Source organism: Oncorhynchus kisutch, linkage group LG11 (assembly GCF_002021735.2).
Source record: "Oncorhynchus kisutch isolate 150728-3 linkage group LG11, Okis_V2, whole genome shotgun sequence".
In the NCBI taxonomy this organism is placed as follows: Eukaryota; Metazoa; Chordata; class Actinopteri; order Salmoniformes; family Salmonidae; genus Oncorhynchus; species Oncorhynchus kisutch.
The window spans coordinates 33,986,481-34,008,034 of record NC_034184.2 but is presented as its reverse complement, the minus strand read 5'-3'; the positions used below and the strand labels follow the sequence as shown (position 1 = coordinate 34,008,034).

Sequence of the window (21,554 nt, the reverse complement as noted above, 5' to 3'; positions counted from 1 at the left end):
TAAGAAACTCCAGTGTAGATTTGGACTTGTGTTTTAGGTTATTGTCCTGGTGAATTTGTCATCCCAGTGTCTGCTGGAAAGCAGAATGAATCAGGTTTTCCTCTAGGATTTTGTCTGTGCTATTTGGTTTATTTTTATCCTAAAGAAAACTCCCTAGTCCTTGCAGATGACAAGCATACCCATAACATGATGCAGCCACCACCATGCTTGAAAATATGAAGTCATACTCAGTGATGTGTTGTGTTGGATTTGTCCCAAACATAACATTTTATATTCAGGACAAAAACTTAATTTCTTTGCCACATTCTTTGCAGTATTTCTTAAGTGCCTTGTTGCAAACAGGATGCATCTTTTGCAATATTTTATTCTCTACAGGCTTCCTTATATTCACTCTGCCATTTAGGTTAGTGTTGTGTAGTAACTACGATCTTGTTGACCATCCTCTGTTTTCTTATATCACAACCATTGAACTCTGTAACTGTTAAAATCACCATTGTCCTTACGGTGAAATCCATGAGCAGTGTCCTTCCTCTCCGGCAAATGAGTTGGGAAGGATGCCTGTATCTTTGTAGTGACTGGGTGTATTGATACACCGTCTAAAGCCTAATTAATAACTTCCCCATGCTCCAAGGGATATTCAGCGTCTGCTTTAAAAAAAAAAAAATTTACACACTGTATCTAGCATCCGGTGTCTCTTTGAGGCATTGAAAAACCTTCCCGGTCTTTAGTGTAATATGTGCTTGAAATTCACTACTTGATTGAGGGACCATACAGATAATTGTACTGTATGTGTGGGGTACAAAGATAGTGGTTATTTTTTTATTATTATTTATTAATGACACCCGATTGTTGAACACCAAATGAGTCCATGCAATTTGTTAAGCACATTTTTACTCCTGAATTTATTTAGGCTTGCCATAACAAAGGGGTTGAGTACTTACATTGAAAGTACAGTGCCGTGCGAAAGTATTCGGCCCCCTTGAACTTTGCGACCTTTTGCCACATTTCAGGCTTCAAACATAAAGATATAAAACTGTATTTTTTTGTGAAGAATCAACAACAAGTGGGACACAATCATGAAGTGGAACGACATTTATTGGATATTTCAAACTTTTTTAACAAATCAAAAACTGAAAAATTGGGCGTGCAAAATTATTCAGCCCCTTTACTTTCAGTGCAGCAAACTCTCTCCAGAAGTTCAGTGAGGATCTCTGAATGATCCAATGTTGACCTAAATGACTAATGATGATAAATGCCATCTACCTGTGTGTAATCAAGTGTCCGTATAAATGCACCTGCACTGTGGTCCGTTAAAAGCGCAGAGAGCATCATGAAGAACAAGGAACACACCAGGCAGGTCCGAGATACTGTTGTGAAGAAGTTTAAAGCCGGATTTGGATACAAAAATATTTCCCAAGCTTTAAACATCCCAAGGAGCACTGTGCAAGCGATAATATTGAAATGGAAGGAGTATCAGACCACTGCAAATCTACCAAGACCTGGCCGTCCCTCTAAACTTTCAGCTCATACAAGGAGAAGACTGATCAGAGATGCAGCCAAGAGGCCCATGATCACTCTGGATGAACTGCAGAGATCTACAGCTGAGGTGGGAGACTCTGTCCATAGGACAACAATTAGTCGTATATTGCACAAATCTGGCCTTTATGGAAGAGTGGCAAGAAGAAAGCCATTTCTTAAAGATATCCATAAAAAGTGTTGTTTAAAGTTTGCCACAAGCCACCTGGGAGACACACCAAACATGTGGAAGAAGGTGCTCTGGTCAGATGAAACCAAAATGGAACTTTTTGGCAACAATGCAAAACGTTATGTTTGGCGTAAAAGCAACACAGCTCATCACCCTGAACATAGCATCCCCACTGTCAAACATGGTGGTGGCAGCATCATGGTTTGGGCCTGCTTTTCTTCAGCAGGGACAGGGAAGATGGTTAAAATTGATGGGAAGATGGATGGAGCCAAATACAGGACCTTTCTGGAAGAAAACCTGATGGAGTCTGCAAAAGACCTGAGACTGGGATGGAGATTTGTCTTCCAACAAGACAATGATCCAAAACATAAAGCAAAATCTACAATGGAATGGTTCAAAAATAAACATATCCAGGTGTTAGAATGGCCAAGTCAAAGTCCAGACCTGAATCCAATCGAGAATCTGTGGAAAGAACTGAAAACTGCTGTTCACAAATGCTCTCCATCCAACCTCACTGAGCTCGAGCTGTTTTGCAAGGAGGAATGGGAAAAAATGTCAGTCTCTCGATGTGCAAAACTGATAGAGACATACCCCAAGCGACTTACAGCTGTAATCGCAGCAAAAGGTGGCGCTACAAAGTATTAACTTAAGGGGGCTGAATAATTTTGCACGCCCAATTTTTCAGTTTTTGATTTGTTAAAAAAGTTTGAAATATCCAATAAATGTCGTTCCACTTCATGATTGTGTCCCACTTGTTGTTGATTCTTCACAAAAAAATACAGTGATATTGAAAAAAAAAGTGATATTGAATTGTGTTTGGTTCTCAACGCAACCAAATATCAACATTTGAAGATGTATATTCTATGTCACTGACTTAGTCTTGCTTTGATTCCAGTTTGTCGACAAATTAGTGATTGATACTTACTGTATGTTGGATTCACGTCTCCATCTCAACCAAACATCTACAGTTGAAGTCGGAAGTTTACATACATTTAAGTTGGAGTCATTAAAGCACGTTTTTTCAACCACTCCACAAATTTCTTGTTAACAAACTATAGTTTTGACAAGTCTGTTAGGAGATCTACTTTGTGCATGACACAAGTAATTTTTCAACAAATTGTTTACAGACAGATTATTTCACTTATCATTCACTGTATCACAATTCCAGTGGGTCAGAAGTTAACATACATTAAGTTGACTGTGCCTTTAAACAGCTTGGGAAATTCTGCAAAATGATATCATGGCTTTAGAAACTTCTGAAACGCTATTTGACATCATTTGAATCATTTGGAGAAGTACCTGTGGATGTATTTCAAGGCCTACCTTCATACTCAGTGCCTCTTTGCTTGACATCATGGGAAAATCAAAAGAAGTCAGCCAAGACCTCAGAAAACAATTGTAGACCTCCACAAGTCTGGTTCATCCTTGGGAGCAATTTCCAAATGCCTGAAGGTACCACGTTCATCTGTACAAACAATAGTACGCAAGTATAAACCCCATGGGACCACGCAGCCATCATACAACTCAGGAAGAAGACGCGTTCTGTCTCCTAGAGATGAACGTTCTTTGGTGCGAAAAGTGCAAAACAATCCCAGAACAAAAGCAAAGGACCTTGTGAAGATGCTGGAGGAAACAGGTACAAAAGTATCTATATCCACAGTAAAACCAGTCCTATATCGACATAACCTGAAAGGCCGCTCAGTAAGGAAGAAGCCACTGCTCCTAAACCACCATAAAAAAAGCCAGACTACGGTTTGCAACTGCACATGGGGACAAATATCATACTTTTTGGAGAAATGTCCTCTGGTCTGATGAAACAAAAATAGAACTGTTTGGCCATAATGACCATCGTTATGTTTGGAGGGAAAAGGGGGAGGTTTGCAAGCCGAAGAACACCATCCCAACCGTAAAGCACGGGGGTGGCAGCATGATGTTGCGGGGGTGCTTTGCTGCAGGAGGGACTGGTGAACTTCATAAAATAGATGGCATCATGAGGGGTAAACTTATGTGGATATATTGAAGCAACATCTCAAGACATCAGTCAGGAAGGTAAAGCTTGGTGGCAAATGAGTCTTCCAAATGGACAATGACCCCAAGCATACTTCCAAATTTGTGGCAAAATGGCTTAAGGACAACAAAGTCAAGATATTGGATTGGTCATCACAAATCCCTGACCTCAATCCTATAGAAAATATGTGGGCAGAACTGAAAAGGCGTGTGCGAGCAAGGAGGCCTACAAACCTGACTCAGTTACGTCAGCTATGTCAGGAGGAATGGGCCAAAATTCACCCAACTTTTTTTGTGGGAAGCTTGTGGAAGGCTACCCAAAACGTTTGACCCAAGTTAAACAATTTACAGGCAATGCAACAAAATACTAAGTGAGTGTATGTAAACTTCTGACCCACTGGGAATGTGATGAAAGAAATAATAGCTGAAATAAATCATTCTCTCTACTCTTATTCTGACATTTCACATTCTTAAAATAAAGTGTTGATCCTAACTGACCTAAGACAGGGACTTTTTACTGGGATTAAATGTCAGGAATTGTGAAAACCTGAGTTTTTAAATGTATTTGGCTAAGGTGTATGTACATTTTCGACTTCAACTGTGTGTTATAGAATAGGACTAAATCTAATTAAACTTGAAATGCACTTTAAATAAAGTTTGATTTATTCCTATTCTTTAACTTGTGAATCCAACACAATGATTATTTTTTAAATCAACCTAAGCTTGAAAACCTAGGCCGCCTATATGTATTGTCTATTTTAAGTTGAACCCTGGGTTGAATTGAAACACCAGCTGTTGATGACGTTGAAAATGCTATATAGTCCAAAATAGTATCGTTGTTGTTATACTGTATGATTTATAAAGTATGGTTAAGTTTAATTTCCCCTGTTAAATCTACCCTATGAAATGACTGATAGCATTAGTGAATATATTTAGCTATTAAAATAACTGTCAATAATCGTTCTCATGATACCACATTGGTTGTAGTCAGTGACAAACTTCAAAGCTAAGCAGAGCTAGGCTTGGTTAAAACCCTGGATGGGAGATCAAATGAATAGCTGTTTATAGATTAACTCTCCAGTAGGAGGTGCTCCCCAGGCTGTTTTTTTCTTCTTCTCATGCTGGCTATAAATCTTCTTTGGGATAGGGGGTGATATTTTGACATCTGGATGAAAAGTGTGCCCAAAGTAAACTGCCTGCTACTCAGGCCCAGAAGCTATGATATGCATATTATTAGTAGATTTGGATAGAAAACACTCTGAAGTTTCTAAAACTGTTTGAATAATGTATGTGAGTATAACAAAACTAGTGGAAGCCAGTTTCTATGGCTTCCACTAGATATCAACAGTTATTGGAAATTGGTTGATGTTTTTCCTTTGAGAAATGAAGAAGTACGACTATTCAGAATTAATGTCAAGCAAAGAATACTCTTTGGTTTGGGGCGCCCTCAAAACAACAATTGATTGTGTTAGTCTGAATTTGAAATTGATTAAATCAAGATTTTATGTCACTGATCTACACACAATACCCAATAATGTTAGAGGGAAATTTGGTTTGTAGAAAAAATCTACTCAACAAATTGCATATTAAGTTGCATGGACTCATTCCATTTTCAATAATAGTGGTTAACATGATTTGATAATGGCACCCTACCCTATTAGGGTACCTCAATCGACTACTGAATTTAAAGCACAGACCAGGGAGGTTTTTCAAAGCCTCGCAAAGATAGACACTGGTTGTAGATACAGTATGCAAAAATAAATAAAGCAGAAGCTGAATATCCCTTTGAGCATGGTGAAATTATTAATTAGGCTTAAGATGGTGTATCAATACACCCAGTCGCTACAAAGATACAGGCGTCTTTCCTAACTCAGTCGTCGGAGAGGAAGGAAACTGCTCAGGGATTTCAACATGAGGCCAATGGTGATTTTAAAACAGTTCCGGAGTTTAATTGTTGTGATGTCAGAAAACTGAGGATGGATGAACAACGTTGCATTTATTGCAATAGGTCATTGTTGCTGACTTGTTGCCTATATTAATTTCCAGGATTAGATTAGAAAAATTGTCCATTAAGTTACACAGAATGGAAAATTGTCTTTGGCGCTCTCACTTACATAAAAAATATAAAAACAGACATAAAACATACACATTACACACAATTGGGCATTAACTCACGTCAGTTCATCAGAATCTTATTTAGGATTGTCACTGCGGAGGGGATAAATTATTTCTTAAAGGTCCAATGCTAATCATTTCTGGGTAACAATGAAGTATCTTACTGTGATTGTTTTCAATGAAATGGTCAATGAGAAACAAAAATAGCTTCTCAGCAAAGGGCAATTTCTCAAGCAAGAATTTAGCTATTATTTTCAGAGAGGTTTGGAACTCTTTCTTATTGGTGATGTCACCATTGGCCACAAATCCATCCCACTAAAATAGGCTAAAATGTCAGGCCTTTTCAAGGGCCACTGTTCCTAGGCCATCATTGAAAATAAGAATTTGTTCTTAACTGACTTGCCTGGTTAAATAAAATAAATAAAAAAGGTCCCATTTACATTACATAATGTAAATGGGACAATATTTTTAAATGTCAAAGGCACACAATATTAATGACTTAATGTCATACCAACTATAAGTTGTAGAAATTCATGTATAAATATTGGGACTGCATCTGTTCCTAACATTTTCAAAATGTGAATGACTCTGAGGAGGATGATGCAGAGACGACCTTTACGCTCACACCTCACCCACTGGTGGTAGAGAGATCAACAAATCAAATCAAATCAAATTTTTATTTGTCACATACACATGGTTAGCAGATGTTAATGCGAGTGTAGCGAAATGCTTGTGCTTCTAGTTCCGACAATGCAGTAATAACCAACAAGTAATCTAACTAACAATTCCAAAACTACTGTCTTATACACAGTGTAAGGGGACATAGAATATGTACATAAGGATATATGAATGAGTGATGGTACAGAGCAGCATAGGCAAGATACAGTAGATGGAATCGAGTACAGTATATACATATGAGATGAGTATGTAAACAAAGTGGCATAGTTAAAGTGGCTAGTGATACATGTATTACATAAGGATGCAGTTGATGATATAGAGTACAGTATATACGTATGCATATGAGATTAATAATGTAGGGTAAGTAACATTATATAAGGTAGCATTGTTTAAAGTGGCTAGTGATATATTTACATCATTTCCCATCAATTCCCATTATTAAAGTGGCTGGAGTTGAGTCAGTGTCAGTGTCAGTGTGTTGGCAGCAGCCACTCAATGTTAGTGGTGGCTGTTTAACAGTCTGAAGGCCTTGAGATAGAAGCTGTTTTTCAGTCTCTCGGTCCCAGCTTTGATGCACCTGTACTGACCTCGCCTTCTGGATGATAGCGGGGTGAACAGGCAGTGGCTCGGGTGGTTGATGTCCTTGATGATCTTTATGGCCTTCCTGTAACATCGGGTGGTGTAGGTGTCCTGGAGGGCAGGTAGTTTGCCCCCGGTGATGCGTTGTGCAGACCTCACTACCCTCTGGAGAGCCTTACGGTTGAGGGCGTAGCAGGTGCCGTACCAGGCGGTGATACAGCCCGCCAGGATGCTCTCGATTGTGCATCTGTAGAAGTTTGTGAGTGCTTTTGGTGACAAGCCGAATTTCTTCAGCCTCCTGAGGTTGAAGAGGCGCTGCTGCGCCTTCTTCACGATGCTGTCTGTGTGAGTGGACCAATTCAGTTTGTCTGTGATGTGTATGCCGAGGAACTTAACTTGCTACCCTCTCCACTACTGTTCCATCGATGTGGATAGGGGGGTGTTCCCTCTGCTGTTTCCTGAAGTCCACAATCATCTCCTTAGTTTTGTTGACGTTGAGTGTGAGGTTATTTAACTGTGTTCTTTAACTGTGTGTATGTCTGATGTGTTTAGTTCTTATAGTTGGACCACGCCGCAACACCTGTAGCAGAATCCACCTCTAGGCGAGGACACTTTCACTGCGCCAGCTGCTGTGTGTGTGCATGTGCCCAGTGCATATCACAGTATTTGTTTTCAAAATGCTGCTTCATTGTCAGACAGTTAATGTAAGTGTGCAGAAGGCTATCTGAAGCTTTTTGAAGGTCTCCATGTGTATACCTTTTCCAACATGAGGACACACAAGGCAGGCCAAAGTTATGTCTGAGAGTGTCTCCTCCGTGATTGAGCAAACATTTGGGATGCAAATACTTGATCCAGCTCTTCTCCAGCTCCAGTCAGCCTAAAAAAGCAAAGTGCAGCTCTGTGCCAAGCTACATGAAGGCCTCTGGCCAAGTAAAGAGAGGCTCCAGACTACTGGCCTCACTTAAAGCAAACGCATGAAATTACACTTGGTACATGATGTAATTTGGATCTAGTTTCTGAAGTTGTCGATTATGCAAGTTGTTTGAAGTGGCACATGATTTAGGTAAAATGTTGCTGTCCCATGGGCCCCTCTTGTGTTTTCTCAACTCATTTAGTCACAGACTGGAATATATGACCTGCAAAAACTAGTTTTAGATTTATTTGTATTTTACAAGAGGTAAGATAATACAAATGTTGACTTTAGGATGTTGAGAACAACCTTTTCATTCATTTAAATTCACACCCAAAGGAACAGCAACATTATGCATATCTCTGGTGAGTGATTGGGGCTTGCTGCTTTTACAATGGCAAGCTGTGTTGATGTGCTTTCAAATCAAATGAAAGTTAATTGGTCGTGTTCAATGGGGAATGTGAATTGTCTTTGATTATGCTTGGTGGCTCATATACAGTATGCTGACCGTGCACATTTTTCCTCCCAGCCTCCTCGTCTCTGCCTCGCTTTTGCCACTCTTCCCCTGTTTCTTTCTTTCTCTATCACCATGTTTCCATCCACAGTTTCAGGGAGTCAAGTCATATTGTATTAAAAAAAAAAGTTTGGAAACAGGAGGGTTTGGTGTAATTTTATAAATGCCTACAGATAATGTGTTCGTTCTATATGGTGGGATCTTTTTGTGTTGTTAAAATGAATTATGCAGGAAATGGCATTGGAAACCCCTTTATGCGAAAATATTGATATAATAACTATCATATCGAAAGTACATTTGGAGTCATGCGATGATATGGTGTTTGGTCCTCCCACTAAAATTTGGGAAACCATGCAGTTTTCAGGCTATAGATTAAATAAATGATGATGAACTTCACAGGGTGATGTATGAGCATGATGCTCCTTTCCAATAAATGTTGAAGGTCCCATTCTGGTGACATGATGATCGATGCTTGACTGCCGTTTCACAAATACGAATATTCTTGATGTTATCCATAATTGGTGAATCTCGTCATGTAGACTAGCCAACCTGCACAGCCTACCCGTACTGTCTGCGAGCTGTTGGCTAGAGCCCATGTACCAAGACCGGAGGAGGCCATTTGGTATTTAACGCAACAGTTTTTGTGACAAAACTATCGGTAGAGTTGAAAATGCAATGGAAACGCATTGAACTTTAGATTTGTATTCGGTACATGAGAAATTAAGTGAAAAAATATATTTTGTGTTCACTACATCATCACGCAGTGATTTTTATCTGCAACAAGTCCATTTGGTGGAAACATACTGTACCATTGGTGGAGAAAATGTGCATATTTTCTTTATGTGGAGTCTAGAATATACTCATGAAAATATGTCGGCAATTTGAAGAGAACCTAGTTTACTCCTTCCTCTGCTTTATCATTCTCCATATTTCTTTCCCCATTCCTTTCCCAGTCTCTGATCCCAAATATAAGGCACATTCCCAGACTGTAGTTCACTACCCAGTCCTCTAGACTATACCCTTTCTAGTTTCACACTTTCAGTTCATCAGCAAGGGTCTAGGCCCTAGGGACAGTGACCAGGGATTGAATTGGGATTGTGCTTTTCTGTGTATGTTCACAGAGCTCAGTGACTATGTTTCCTTTGACTTAGGGACTCTCTCGAAGGCTTAGTGAATGTGTATTCAGTGCAGCCAATGCATTTGCTGCATCACAGCCTTGCGAATTACAGTAATACTGCAGAAGGAATGCAATCCATCTGACACTGCAACCCAATCCCTCTGCATGTAGGATGGGGATAAGGAAGAGCAGCTTCCTTAGGGAAACTCTCATAAAGTAAAACACAGACTGGTGTGTGTTGGGGAGTGCTTGATACAAGAGTGAAGTTTGGTTTCTTGATGAGGTTAGTGAGTTGGAGTGTGTCTAATTAGAGGGAGAGATACATACCTGGGTGGAATGTCTCTTTGAGAGGAGGTTACTGAGCTGGCCCTTGGAGATCATGACCATCTAAAGAAGCTCATTGTTTCATGAGCATTTGAGTGGTTTTGTGTGTTGCTACATGTTGCATAGACATAACGAGACATGTAGAGAGAAAATGTGGCTCCATCCTCCTCTACTCTTTCCCCCAGTTCCCCCACTTCTGAGGAGGTAAAGTTGAGGGCACAAAGTTGAGGGCACGGCCACTCTGCCAGACAGCCAGGCCAGACGAAGGTAACTGATAAAACAATGTGGACCACCATTCAGGGAGCCAGAAAAGACATGACTAACATGTAGCCTGCAGGGTAGGAGTGTTTTGCCAGTAACCGAAAGGTAAAAATCTGTTCTGTCCCCGAGCAAGGCATTTAACCCAATGTTTCATGGGTGCCATGGATGCTGTTTAAGACATCTCCCCACACCTCTCTGATTCAGAGGGGTTGGGTTCAGTGCGGAAGACACATTTCAGTTGAATGCATTGTTGTACAACTGACTAGGTATCCCCCCCTTTCATCCTTAGCTGACGATAGGCTTTTCTTTGCTTCTGATGGTACCCCTCTCTCTTCCTCTGTCTCAGTCTGTAATAAAGCATGCCTGCCTGGGGATTGAGCACTCAAATCAAAAAGCCATTTGTCTCAGTTTAACTATTTGTTTGTAGGACCTTTTTAAGTATATTTTATTTGACACAATTCAACATTGAAATAAATATTGCCAGTGAATGTGGGTCGACTAAACTTATACAGTATATAATTCTGTAAGGAAGCTTATGCAGATGTCCTCTATTTCAGAACAGTAAAAACTGATAGTCGTTTTTCAAAGGCATTCCAATGATATTCACGATTTTGGAGGGAGTTTTTTTTTTTTACCATTATTTAACTATGCAAGTCAGTTAAGAACAAATTCTTATTTACAATGACAGCCTAGGGACAGTGGGTTAACTGCCTTGTTCAGGGGCAGAATGACAGATTTTGACCTTGGCAGCTCGGGGATTCGATTCACCAACCTTTTGGTTACTGGCCCAATGCTCTAACTACTTGGCTACCTGCCGCCCAGGTTTAAGTAGATGCTCTCCATCCTTGGTCCATATGCTTTTTGATTTGTCTCGTGGTCGACTTCATTCCATCCGGCGTTGACCTGATCTGAACCCCAGCTCCTCCGACAGTGTTTCATTAATAAATAACCTGTCACGGTCTACGTACAAGGCAACAGTACCTTACTGACTACATCTGGTTTGTGATTTTCCCAAGTCCGCAAGAAAGGTTTCGTCATCAACTGGCACAAACCCACTCTCCTTCATTTCCACTGCAATGATGTGTCTGTGGAAAAAAATCAGGTATGTCTGTCAAGAGGGAGAGCCAGGTATCATCATAACGTTGAGAAGTGAAGAAGACAGGTTGTAAATTATGACCTCTCTAGAGAGACTTCAGACTGATCTTAGGTCTAGATGTGAGACTTATCCCTACTGTCCAATCCCATTGTGTTTGAGCTATGTTCTTTTCCATTCCGTGATTTTCTTGTTTTAAACTTTAAGGAGAATACTTCAGACCCTGACCTTCATTGCAGATCTACTCGAATTGTACTACACCAGCTTAGCTCAAATGCTCGTCGGATGTGGCAGGGCTTGCAAACGATTACAGACTACAAAGGGAAGCACAGCCGAGAGCTGCCCAGTGACACAAGCCTACCAGATGAGCTAAACTACTTCTATGCTCGCTTCGAGGCAAATAACACTGAAATATGCATGAGAGCACCAGCTGTTCCGGAAGACTGTGTAAGATCATGCTCTCCGCATCCGATGTAAGTAAGACCTTTAAACAGGTCAACATTCACAAGGCCTCAGGGCCAGATGGATTACCAGAACCTGTACAACAAGCATGCGCTGACCAACTGGCAAGTGTCTTCACTGACATTTTCAACCTCTCCCTGTCCGAGTCTGTAATACTAACATGTTTCAAGCAAAACACCATTGTGCCTATGCCCAAGAACATTAAGGTAACCTGCCTAAATGACTACTGATCCGTAGCACTCACATCTGTAGCCATGAAGTGCTTTGAAAGGCTGGTCATGGCTCACATCAACACCATTATCCCAGAAACCCTAGACCCAATCCAATTTGCCGATGACACAACAGTGGTGGGCCTGATCACCAACAACGACGAGACAGCCTATAGGGAGGAGGTCAGAGACCTGGCCATGTGGTGCTAGGACAACAACCTCTCCCTCAACGTGATCAAGACAAAGGAGAAAATTGTGGACTACAGGAAAAAGAGGACCGAGCACGCCCCCATTCTCATTGACAGGGCTGCAGTGGAGCAGGTTGAGAGCTTCAAGTTCCTTGGTGTCCACATCACCAACAAACTAACATGGTCAAAGCACACCAAGACAGTCGTGAAGAGGGCACGACAAAACCTACGCCGACTAAGGAGACTGAAAAGATTTGGCATGGGTCCTCAGATCCTCAACAGGTTCTACAGCTGCACCATCGAGAGCATGACTGGTTGCATCACGTTAGCCTCCGACCTCAAGGCACTACAGAGGATAGTGCGAACGGCCCAGTACATCACTGGGGCCAAGCTTGCTGCCATCCAGGACCTCTATACCAGGCGATGTCAGAGGAAGGCCCTAAAAATTGTCAAAGACTCCAGCCACCCTAGTAATAGACTGTTCTCTCTGTTACCGCACAGCAAGCATTACCGGAGTGCCAAGTCTAGGTCCAAGAGGCTTCTAAACAGCTTCTACCCCCAAGCCATAAGACTCCTGAACATCTAATCAAATGGCTACCCAGACTATTTGCATTGTCACTTCAATGCATGTTCACTTCAATAACTACCTACATGTACATACTACCTCAACTAACCAGTGCCCCCACACATTGACTCCGGTACCCCCCTGTATGTAGTCACACTATTGTGGTTTTTACTGCTGCTCTTTAATTACTTGTTACTTTTATATCTTATTCTTATATTTTCTTATATTTTTTGAATCTGCATTGTTGGTTGAGGACTCGTAGCTAAGCATTTTCACTGTAAGGTCGACACCTGTTGTATTCGGCGCATGTGGCTAATACAATTTGATTTGATTTAAGATACTATTGGGTGTAACAAACCCAGTCATTCATGGATGAAGTTTTAACATTGGCTTTTGTTAGACTAAAATGAAACAAGTTGCCTGAAGTTATCATGCTATATGACCGCCTTATTTTGGGGGGAAATTACAGCTATTTAGGAATTTCCCCTCTTGAACAGTAAAGAAATAGGGTATTCTGAACGTATAATTAAGTGCAGTATGTCAGGCTCATTCTACACCTGTCTTGGGCCTCAAGTAGAACGTTTTTCTTTCTCAACCAATCACAGTAACTTTAAAGTTAGACTAAAAGAGATTTCGGAGTAACTTCTAATCATTGGTAGACCTATTCTTCTATGTTTATGCACACCACTTTGCATTGGAAGGCACATAATATAATTGAATTTAACAACCTTTATAAGTCCACTACAGCAAGGTGTGGGGTTGTACGACAAAACATATTTTGTGCTCTCTTTCCATGGTAATAACATAATTATTTGAAGAGGATGTGGAAAGATAAGAGTTGTTAAAAGCATGATTGTTGTATTTACTTAAATGGGCAATCTGCAGTTCAAATAATAACAAAGCGGACACCCCACCTCGGTTTTGGTCAACAGCTCAGGAATTGGGTTGGAGAAATGTAACCTCTCTCACATTCATAGACTGAGCTATGAAAGCAAGGAATGACCATCCATGATGTCAAAATTATAGTTTTAACCATGTTTTGAGGTTACATAGTCAATGTTTGTTTACAATTACATTGTTTACAAACTGGAGTAAAACAATCTTATATTTGGGGTTTCTGATCGGGTACAACAGTTGAACTAAGCTCATTAGGCATTTTTAAGAAAAAGGTTTGCATGGTCGTGGCTTTCTAGGTAAGGCAGGCAGACAGGCATAGAGGCATTCAGTTACTGTTCGATTGAACGTTAGAATGGGAACAACGAGTGACCTAAGCAGCTTTGAGCATGGTATGATCATTGGTGCCAAGCTCACCGATTCCAGTATCTCAGAAACGGCCGGCCTCCTGGGCTTTTCACACACAACAGTGTCTAGGATTTACAGAGAATGGTGCGACAAACAAAAACATCCAGTCAGCGGGAGTCCTGTGGGCGAAAAACAGCTCATTAATGAGAGGTTGAAGGAGAATGGCAAGAATCGTGCAAGCTAAAAGGCGAACCACAAAGAAGCAAATAACGGCGCAGTAGAACAGTAATGTGCAGAGCGGCATCTCAGAACGCACAACTAGTCAGTCCTTGTCATGGATGGGCTATTGCAGCAGACGACCACACCGGGTTCCACTCCTACCAGCTAAAAACAAGAAGTGGCTCCAGTGGGCACACGATCACCAACCCTGTGCAATTGAGGAGTGAAAAAACATTGCCTGTTCCGATGAATCCTGTTTCCTGTTACGTCATGCTGATGGCAGAGTCAGGATTTGGCGTAAGCAGCATGAGTCCATGGCCCCATCGTGCCTGGTGTCGATGGTACAGGCTGGTGGTGTAAGGGTGTGAGAAATGTTTTCCTGGCACACCTTACATCTCGATACCTATTGCGCAATGTTTCCATGCCACAAAGAATTCTGGCTGTTCTGGAGGTAAAGGGGTGTCCAACCTGGGATGGGTTTACCTAATAAACTGGCCACAGAGTGTATATTAATTCAAAAGTATAAAATATAAATAATCACAGATTGCCGATTTAAAAAGCAAAATGTCTATGATAATCTTCAGAAAAGGCTTAATTCACAACCTGGAAAAAGACAGCATGATATAATTACACGGTATATCATCAACATTTCCTGACTTGTCTTCTTTACAGAAGACTTCAAAAGGCACTTACAGACACAAACACAGGATAGTGTCTATGCCACAAACTGTCATCGTTCCCTTTCTCTTCAGATAATTACCAGTTTCATATGCTGGACTTATTCTTGCACTGCTGTTACATTTTGTCATTGTATTTGTGTTTCTGGTGAGTAAATTCTTATTGCAACATCCTGTCTTTGTTGTATTTCTAGCCCAGGACAACCCTAACAGTCTGAGACACAAATACAACTTCATCGCTGACGTGGTGGAGAGGATCGCTCCGGCCGTGGTTCACATTGAACTCTACCGCAAGTAAGAGCTGTGTGTGTGTGTGTAGGTCCTTGAATATCTGTAGACAAATACCAGAGTTTTCTTTACGACCCACCTGGATGTAAGAATACACTAGTTGGGACAACACTTAAGTACTTATCCTTTTTCATTATCTCTGCCTCTCATTCTCTTTCTCCATATCCCCTGTCTCTCCATCACCCTTCTCCCTATTTCTATTCCTCCCTTTCTCTATAAATGTATCTCTCTCTCTCTCTGCATCTCTTTCTTTCCCTTTCTCTGTATCTCTTTCCCTTTCTACCTCTCTCTCTCTCTCTATCTTCCTCTCACTCAGGATGGCATATTCTAAGAGGGAGGTGGCGGTGGCCAGTGGCTCAGGGTTCGTGGTGTCGGAGGATGGACAGATCGTGACCAACGCCCACGTTGTGGCCAATAAGCATAGAGTAAAGGTGGAGCTGAAGAGCGGCGCCACCTACGACGCCAAGATCAAAGACGTGGATGAGAAGTCCGACATCGCACTCCTCAAGATCGACTCACCAGTAAGAGTGGTCACTAGAGGTCACGGTCATAGTTACAAATCCAAATTGAAATAACTTTATTCAAACAACTTACCACATCAATAGTTAACATAGGAGCCAAACGGAGGCATAAGGAATGGGTTTGCAGTTAGAAACATTTGCAACATGTTAGTTTGCCTGTGTGTGCCACCCACTCCTTCACAAAGATTGTCCCATTATTTCTTCAAATGGAAACTTTATGGAATATTATAAGCGGCATAAATAGTGGGTTTGAGGAGTGTGACTTTACACAGTAGCTCCCACGCTTCAGTGCTTTTTCATTCCTGCCTATGAGAGTGTGTGGGAATGACATTGACAGTTTCAACACCCGGGAAGCAGATTGGATTTTAAATACAGCCTTCCAGGTCAACAGCAGCCATCTTGGTGCCGTACTTTCCTATATTTTACAACTGCATATCGAGACACCGTTGGCAACGTGAGCAACAATTGAACAGCAATTACTCAATATTATTCCCTATAAAACAGCAGGGGAGTCAGAATTGCAAGATGTTATTGATAGAAAAGTGTTGTTCAGCTTGATAAAATAGAGAGGTGATTGTTTGAGTGATGCAACCAAATGGTCCTTGTAAATGCTGTTGGCAAATGGCATTCAGAAAAAAAAACTTCATAAAACAGCAGTCATTACACAACGATTCTCAGAAATATACCGTACTTGGAAGATATTCCGCAAAGACTCATTAACAGCAGATGAAAACCCATGTTATGCTCCAATGAGAAAATAGTTTGGATTGCAAAAGTTTTGCTCATAAATGGCCTTACAGGCCATGTAAGGTTTTTGCCACGGGAAAGTACAGTAATATTGAGAGGCTGTTGCTTTGTGGACCAGCGGGATACACATCCCACATGAATCATAGTCGACAACCATATGAAGGAATGCCTGGCACCTAGTCAAAGCCACGGGCTAGGAGTAACTGCACAGCAGAATGCCTCACCAAGCTTTCCCTTGCTTCAATGCACAGCTGAAAAGACACTCACGACAAGAACAGGGCTACACACTGCATCAGCCCAAAATGTCAAGACAAGCACAAGGTTCTGTTTTCTTTTATGCAGCCTACATTGGTTCCCCATACTGGCCCTGGAAGACCACTGTGCTATATTCTCAGGTCTACATTCAAGACCTATGCTAGACAACAGCCAGGTGATATCAGACCCAAGGCAGTGATCCATCAATGTCTGAAGAAAATATTATGGATGGAAATAGTTGTTGTAATGAAAACCAGCATAAATATTATAGTTCTCAAAACAGGACCAGTTGCAAGACACTGAAAAGTCGAATGCTTTGTTCCATGGTGGTAAAGACTACCTATCACCCAACGACTGGTGGACCATGACAGCCCAGCGCTGATTGTGGATTGACCATACACCCGGGGCCCCATTGTGGCTCCATAGCTAAGACTTCTTTATATTTAGTTGATTTGGATCCCCATTATCTTTTGCATAAGTAGCAGCTACTCTTCCTGGGGTCCACAAAATACACAAAACATGACAAGTAACAAAACACTGATACACTGATAGGCAAGGACAGTCACACCATTGATATACAAACAATACAACAACAAAAATAATACAAACAATACAAATATATATTTGTGTCTGTGTTTGTTTGTGTCCCCATCACAGTCCCAGGAGTTATTATTTAATCTGTTTTTAAAGGTAATTTTGCTGTTTGCTTGAGTAATTGGAGGTGGAAGGGAGTTCCATGTGATGATAGCTCTGTATCATGCCATGAACTCGTTTTGAACATGGGGACTGTGAAGAGACCCCTGGTGGCATGTTTTGTGGAGTATGTATGGGTGTTTGAGCTGAATGTTGTTTGATTATGCAGACAATCTGGAATTTAAGTCACAGTAATATTTCTCAGAAAAACTAGGAGAAGCCGTTAATCTCTCGTCAACCCTCAACCAGGAAAGACTTGCATGCATGTTGTTGATGTTGGTTCTGTATGTGCAGTTAATGGAAAGGCCTGCTGCTCTGTTTTGAGCCAGCTGCAGCTTTGCAATGTCTCTCTTTGCTGCACTGGACCATATTACCAGCCAGTAATCAAGATGGGACCAGAACCTTAATAGCTAGTACAGTTGATTTTTGTGTCAAAAACACAGGACTTATTTTTAATAACAGACATACATCCCTCCCCTTCCTCAGATCAACTTTGTCAATATGACTTGAACATGATAATTTGGGCTCCCGAGTGGCGCAGCGGTCTAAGGCACTGCATCGCAGTGCTAGAGGCATCACTACAGACACCCTGGTTCAAATCCAGGCTGTATCACAACTGTCTGTGGTTGGGAGTCCCATAGGGTGGTGCACAATTGACTTCCCTACTTAAATAAAGGTTCAATTTTAAAAAATGTAACAATTGACAATCCAATGTTATACCTAGGAGTTTAGCTTCCTCAACTTGCTCAATGGTCACACCCTTTATGTACAACTCCAGTTGAGGTTTAGGTGTTAGAGAATGTTTTGAACCGAATACAATGCTTCTAGTTTTAGATCTATTTTAAACCTATTCTGATACGGACTGTAGCTCCTTATTAGAATCTCAGTGAGCTCACTGGCTTTGGCTACTGACATGTAGAGTGTGGAATCATCAGCATACATAGTCATTCTAGCTTCAGATCAGTCGCAAATCATTTGTAAAAATAGAGAAAGGTAACGGCCCAAGGCAACTGCCCTGAGGGATTTGGCACTGTAGATATCTGATGTTAGAGAAGCTTCCATTGAGGAACACACTGTGGGTTCTATTGAATAAATAACTCACCAAACATGTGATGGCAGGTGATGCGAAGCCATAGCAAGTGAGTTTTTTTCAATAACAATTTAGGATCAATAACATCAAAGGCTGCACTGAAGTCTAACAATACATTTCCAACTATTATCTTAATATCCATTTATTTTAATCATCTGTCATCTGAGTCAGTGCAGTACAAGTTGAATACCCTTCTCTGTAGGCATGCTGAAAGTCAGTAGTTAACTTGTTCCCTGAAAAAATATTATTCTATTTGGTCAAACAATCCTCTCCATCAGTTTACTAAGAACAGGCAGAAAACTGACTGGTCGGCTGTTAGAGCCAGCAAAGGGTGCTTTACTATTTTTAGGCAGTGAATTACTTTCGCTTCCTTCCACGCCTGTGGGCACCCACACTCCTTTAGGCTTTGGTTAAAGATATAGCAAATAGGATTGGCACATCCAGTCTGCTACCATTCTCAATAGTTTTCCATACCTGGTGGCTTATCATTATTGATGGATAACAATACCTTTTCCACCTCTCCCACACTAACTTGACCAAATTCAAAACAGCCATCCTTCTCTTTCATTATTAGATATTTGATTTTTTTTTTTAATATGATTGTTCACTGTTCAATGTTGTCATTTCACTTCTGAGTTTTTCCACTTTACGAGTGAAATAATCGTTAAAATGATTGGCAATATCGAAAGGTTTGTTATCGATAACCCATTACCTTCAATGGGTTTTCTGCCCATGACATCATTTAAGGTACTCCAAAGTCTTTTTTCCATTGTGTTTTATGTCATTTATCTTTGTTTGGGAATATAATTTCTTATTTTTTTATGTTTAGTCACAAAATGGCTCAATTTGTTGAGCCAACTGTTGAAATCTTTGCCCCAGTTGTCCCTTCTATGTGAGACAGTGTCTACCCAGTTCCATGGGGGACAGCACATCCCTAATGCTAATGATACAGGGGGTAGGGGAGGGTGTTTGTGAGGGAAAGAGTCGAATAGAGATGGAGAGAGTCAGTGAAAGAGAAATTAGAGGATGAGAGAGGGAGGGAGATAATTAGACGGGAAAATAAAGGGAATGTTGGAATTTCTTCATTTGAAATATAGTCAGTTGTCACAGTTTTGTCCTCAGTGCTTCAGGTCTGTACTCTTTTAAGTATTCATCTCTTTCCCTCTTTTCCTCACTCTCCCTCCTTCTCTGTATCTCTCTTGCTTCAATTGGGAGTCATTATGAGTAGGGGTTACTATTGTCAAACTTTGTAGTGTATATAAGCCCACTGAGAAAGAATCAATCACACATGTGAGCTTTGAAAATGTATTTTTTGGATGTAGAATACCCTTTCTTCCCCCTCGGTGCTCCATGAGAAGCAGAGTTTATTGGTGGCTGGGTTGGTCCGTTCCTGGGTTGTGGTGTGGTGTGGTGTACCCCCGTCTCTGGGGAAGACATTAGTCTGTCTGCAGCAGCTGGGACTTCAGAGGATGGGAAGGGAAAAAGTGCTACACTCCTTTCTGACAGAAAGAGAGTGGGATAGGAAGAGAGGGAAACAGTTCCATATGTCTGGAAAGCTAAGTGTGCTAATAGGCTAATGAGTTCTCTGTGTGATGTAGCGCTGGGAAGATATTGAGAGAGGTCATCATGCAGGGGAAGGAGCAGCTTGTTAACCCTATCAACTCACTGCCTAACTTGTCTCTCATACACAATAGTTCACTGACGATGTCCTCAATTTGGGCAATGCCAATAAAAACTGAGGAAGTCATGTCGACAGACTGATTGCGGTTAAACATACCTAGCCAAAAGAGGACGCCACATCATCATCACTAAATGCATTAGCTCTTATTGGTTTACGAGTCATCCAGGACATGCTCTGCTCCTCATCTTGTGGAAAAAGTGGTGTTCTTCTAGAAAGAAGCAGAGGGTAAATGAATCACATCCTCGTCTCATCCTCCATTTCACTCGCTCTCCCACAATCGTTCTCATCCATTTGGATGCAGCGTGTGCGGACGAGGGCCAAGGAAAGCCGACTGGTCTTGCTCTTCTATTCCACGCTGCAGACTTGGCCTAGTTTGTAGGTGGTTGTTTTTCAAGCCAGCGATGCAGGGAAGAGAGACCCAAACATCCCAACCGCATCTCGTCAGGTCTGCATGGCCCAGAGATCAAAAGTGTGTGGCATCTAGCCGCCGTCAGTGAGATGTCATCCAGGGTGTCTGTAAACCTGAAGGAAACACAGAGGGAGCTTTTGACCACGTGTTGGCTGGGATATTTACAACAATGTGCGCATATTGTTTTTCTGTCCGATATCAGTGAAGGTTAGGTTAGCCAGTATGGTTGAAAGGTGTTTATATTAACTAGCCTATGCTATTAAATATTGTTCAGATGGCTAGCAATCAGTGAGGGAAGGGACATTTCTTTTTCTTATGACATAGATTTTCCCCAGCCCCTGTGATATAGTTAGGGTCCACGCGTTACTCTTTCCCTGAAACTAACTGTTATGTTGAGCTCACACACATACGTTTCCTGCCACCCCTCAGCTAATGCCGATCCCCAGAGCTGATGGTTCTACTGGTGTGAGCATGTCAGATCACGCTCCTCTTTATTCATTGTGGCACAACCCTTGGGCTAAAAGTTCACGTGTAGCCAAAGTACTGTACACCCACCAACAGTCACACCACTTGCTAGTCCTCCCCATGATACCTACAATATGATCTCTGCATGGTAGCACAGTGCTACAAAGATAACATAATACCCACTGCCTTGATTTCCCCTATAGGAAGAACACAGTCGTGACCATAGTAAAGACCGTAGAAGTTGTAATAGGTTTAATCACCAAACAAAGGGTGTATGTATTTCACTAGCATGTCTCTTTGAACTAACGGGTGCCAGCTGTGTTGGTGTCAGTTTACAGTTGTGAATTTGTTGGGTTAAGTCAAATGAACCCGTTTTCATATATTTACGTGCGCCTTTTAAACTATTAGCGACAGTCCATCACAGCATGAAGCTTGACAAAACAAGTTTGCACCTAGGCTCAAGTCATAAAATAGGAGTTAATGTAGTAGGTTTTAAAAGCGATTCCAAACTGCCAAAGCTGTAATATGAAACAAAGGCTC

The 21,554-nt window shown here is 41.3% G+C and overlaps 1 protein-coding gene across 1 annotated transcript in view; it reads left to right on the top strand.

Moving 5' to 3' along the window:
- Positions 1–21,554, top strand: part of LOC109899116 (serine protease HTRA1A) — a 35,165-nt gene that overhangs the window by 1,182 nt on the left and 12,429 nt on the right. The window contains exons 2-3 of the mRNA XM_020494170.2: positions 15,060–15,159; positions 15,470–15,674. Of these exons, the coding sequence (XP_020349759.1) occupies positions 15,060–15,159; positions 15,470–15,674 (305 nt within the window). The remainder of the gene's footprint in view (positions 1–15,059; positions 15,160–15,469; positions 15,675–21,554) is intronic.